Below are 2,985 nucleotides of genomic sequence, written 5' to 3' on the forward strand. Positions count from 1 at the left end.
ACAATCTAAGATGGTGAAATCATGTGCGTACGTCTTAGGGTAGGTGAATGCTCTTTCTCTTAGTAGAGAACATCCGACATTGATCTCCACATCAATTAGCCACCTATGTGTCCTCAGAATTGTATTGAAGATTCATGGCCTACAGTGCCATCACAAAGGTGGAGCTTTTTACATTCAGCTCCTTTCGCCAACTCTTTCATGAACGCTGTCTTCAGTTTTGGATTATACTTCGACATAGGATCGACAATCATTGTATCCTTCAACATTTTCTGTCTTCAAAGAGGGACGGTGTAAGGACTAAGTAGAGCTTTCGACCTAGTCCTCTTTCTCTTAAAATCGATGTGGGATGCATCTTCCAATTCCACCACATCCTCATCCACGACCTTCTGCTTGTCCTTCTTCTGCACCTTGTCTTCCTTATTCTCCAGAATGAAATGATCGTCCACCTTCTTCTGTACCACCTTCTTACCCTTCTGCACCACCTTATTTTGTACCTTTTCTTCCTTCTTCTCCACAATGAAATCATCGTCCACCTTATTCTTCTGCACCACCTTCTTCTGCAGCACCTTCTTCCCCTTCTGCACCACCTTATTCTGCACCTTTTCTTCCTTCTTCTCCACAATGAAATCATCGTCCACCTTATTCTTCTGCACCACCTTCTTCTGCACCACCTTCTTCCCCTTTTGCACCACCATCTTCTGCACATTTTCTTCCTTCTTCTCCACAATGAAATCATCGTCCACCTTATTCTTATCCTCCACTAGCCCATCCTACAAAGAAATCATCGAATTAGATCAAATGCGAGAAATAGGCCAAATGCGAGAAATGGACAATATGCGAGAAATGGACAAAATGCGTGAAATAAGCCAAATGCGAGAAATTGGTCAAATGCGAGAAATGGACAATATGCGAGAAATGGACAATACATATCTCAACAATCCCATCCACCGTCTCCTCCACCTTCTCCTCCACATTGGATTTCTCATCATGCACATCAGCTTCCTCAACAATCTCATATGATTCCTCAACAATCTCATCATTGTATTACTCAACAATCCCATATGCTTCCTCAACAATCCCATCAGCTACCTAAAGAATGCTCTAATTAGACCAAATGCATGCAATAGGCCAAATGCGAGAAATGGACAATACATATCTCAACAATCCCCTCCACCATCTCCTCCACCTTATACTCCACCTTCTCCTCAACAATCCCCTCCACAGTCTCCTCCACCTTCTCCTCCACCTTCTCCTCAACAATCCCCTCCATCGTCTCATCCACCTTCTCATCTACATTGGATTTCTCATCATGCACATCAGCTTCCTCAACAATCTCATCTGCTTCCTCAATAATCCTATCATTGAATTTCTTAACAATCACATTTGTTTCCTCAACAATCCCATCAGCTACCTAAAGAATACTCTAATTAGACCAAATGCGAGAAATGGACAATATGCGAGAAATAGACCAAATGCGTGAAATATGCCAAATGCGAGAAATAGGCCAAATGCGAGAAATATGCCAAATGCGAGAAATGGACAATATGCGAGAAATATATACTTCAATATTATCATCAATCAACACATCCTCAATCAACACATCCACTAGCCCGGCATTATTGTTCTCCTCCACAAGCCCATCGTTGTCTTTATCTATAAGCCCATCCTACAAAAAAACCAAAGTCTTTAATTAGACCATATAATAGAAATACACCAATTGCGAGAAATACACCAAATGCTCGACCATACCTCAATATTATCATCATTCAACATATGCTCAATAAACACATTCGCCTTATCCAAAATTTTCTCATTCACCTTAAAATCTTCCTCATCCTTGTCTTCCTCATTCACCTTCTTTTTCTCTGTTAAATCTTCCTCATTAAATTTTTTCCTTCTCTGTTCCTCCCCTAGTGTGGCTGATAATATGTCAAACTGTTGTTAAAGTTGGTTTAACATCTCTTTTATGAGATTTATTTCAGTTCTCACTTCAGTTTTGAGTTCATTTAGCTCCTTCGTAAGTTCATCCAATCTACATCTTTCATGGGGAGTTTTTGTTGTTGGAGTCATGGGAGAGGATTCATCATCTTTTCTACTCGTGGCGCTCTCGACAGAATCAGAGTTGCTGGTGTTGGGGGTAGGGTTGCGGGTTCTTCTACTCATGAAAGGTTTGGCTTTGGTAAGAGTAATTTGTCTTTTCTTCCTCATTTCAGGTTTATGAGGAACTACATCTTCTTCAATATCTCCAAATTTCGGCTTTCTACAATCAAGATAAAAAAAGACATCATAAACATTACCTCGCATATCTTCAAAGTCCTCCCCAGTGTGAAGATCAAAGGCGGTTCTCTTCCTCTCGTATTTGTACTATATTATCCTTGGACAGACAGGCTCTTGCGCTTGAAGCATCATTTTACTTGCAAGTTTGGGGAAAAACGTTTGGATAACCTCATAGGTCCACACTTGTAAGGCTAGTGCAAACCCATATACGATATAAGAAACATCGACATCCTTTTCTTTGTTCTTCTTCCCCATGGCTTTCTTCTTCTCAAGATATAGCAACCTATAGCGATCAAGGTCCTTGTTCAAACCATTTATGGTTGCTCTAAATGACACCTTTTCCCATGGAAAATTGAGGAAAGTGTCGATGTCCTCGACCATGCTGAGGAGTTTGATATTTATGATCCTCTTTGGGTCAAGGGTGAAGAGATATTGTGTAACACCCCTCACTCCTAATCTACTTAGACCGAGTGAGGGATGTTTGAAAACGTAAATACATAAGAGAAAAAAAAACAAAAACATGTGCGGAAGCATTTGTTAAGTATAAAAAGTGGTGCTACAAAATTTCAGTTTATAAAATCAAGACACGGTCCTTTACTTATAAAATACAGACTTTTAAGAATAGACCCAACAAAGGGCTCGATCTTCTGCCTTGGTCCCTCCTTTCACACACATCCCTGCACCTTGCCCCACTCCAAGCCTCCCTTT

General features: G+C 40.5%; 1 protein-coding gene across 1 annotated transcript; it reads right to left on the reverse strand.

The window, feature by feature from the left end:
• Positions 1 to 275: 275 nt before the first annotated feature.
• Positions 276 to 2,658, reverse strand: LOC124934578 (protein stu1-like). Its single transcript, XM_047475111.1, has 7 exons — positions 2,480 to 2,658; positions 1,990 to 2,260; positions 1,750 to 1,935; positions 1,562 to 1,666; positions 1,163 to 1,411; positions 657 to 770; positions 276 to 611 (listed from the first exon to the last, which is right to left on the reverse strand). Exons 1-7 carry the CDS (start codon positions 2,656 to 2,658, stop codon positions 276 to 278), a joined length of 1,440 nt encoding a protein of 479 aa, XP_047331067.1.
• Positions 2,659 to 2,985: the final 327 nt, after the last annotated feature.

This window comes from Impatiens glandulifera, chromosome 1, assembly GCF_907164915.1.
Source record: "Impatiens glandulifera chromosome 1, dImpGla2.1, whole genome shotgun sequence".
Taxonomy (NCBI): Eukaryota; Viridiplantae; Streptophyta; class Magnoliopsida; order Ericales; family Balsaminaceae; genus Impatiens; species Impatiens glandulifera.

Bases quoted from the DNA above. Each gene is read 5' to 3' on its own strand.
- LOC124934578 (XM_047475111.1), bottom strand. From the start codon at position 2,658: ATGGTCGAGGACATCGACACTTTCCTCAATTTTCCATGGGAAAAGGTG. The intron at 2,261-2,479 runs GTTTGCACTAGC...TCTTGATTGTAG, and splicing joins GTTTCTTATATCGTATATGG to AAAGCCGAAATTTGGAGATA. The intron at 1,936-1,989 runs GTGAGAACTGAA...CTTTAACAACAG, and splicing joins TAAATGAACTCAAAACTGAA to TTTGACATATTATCAGCCAC.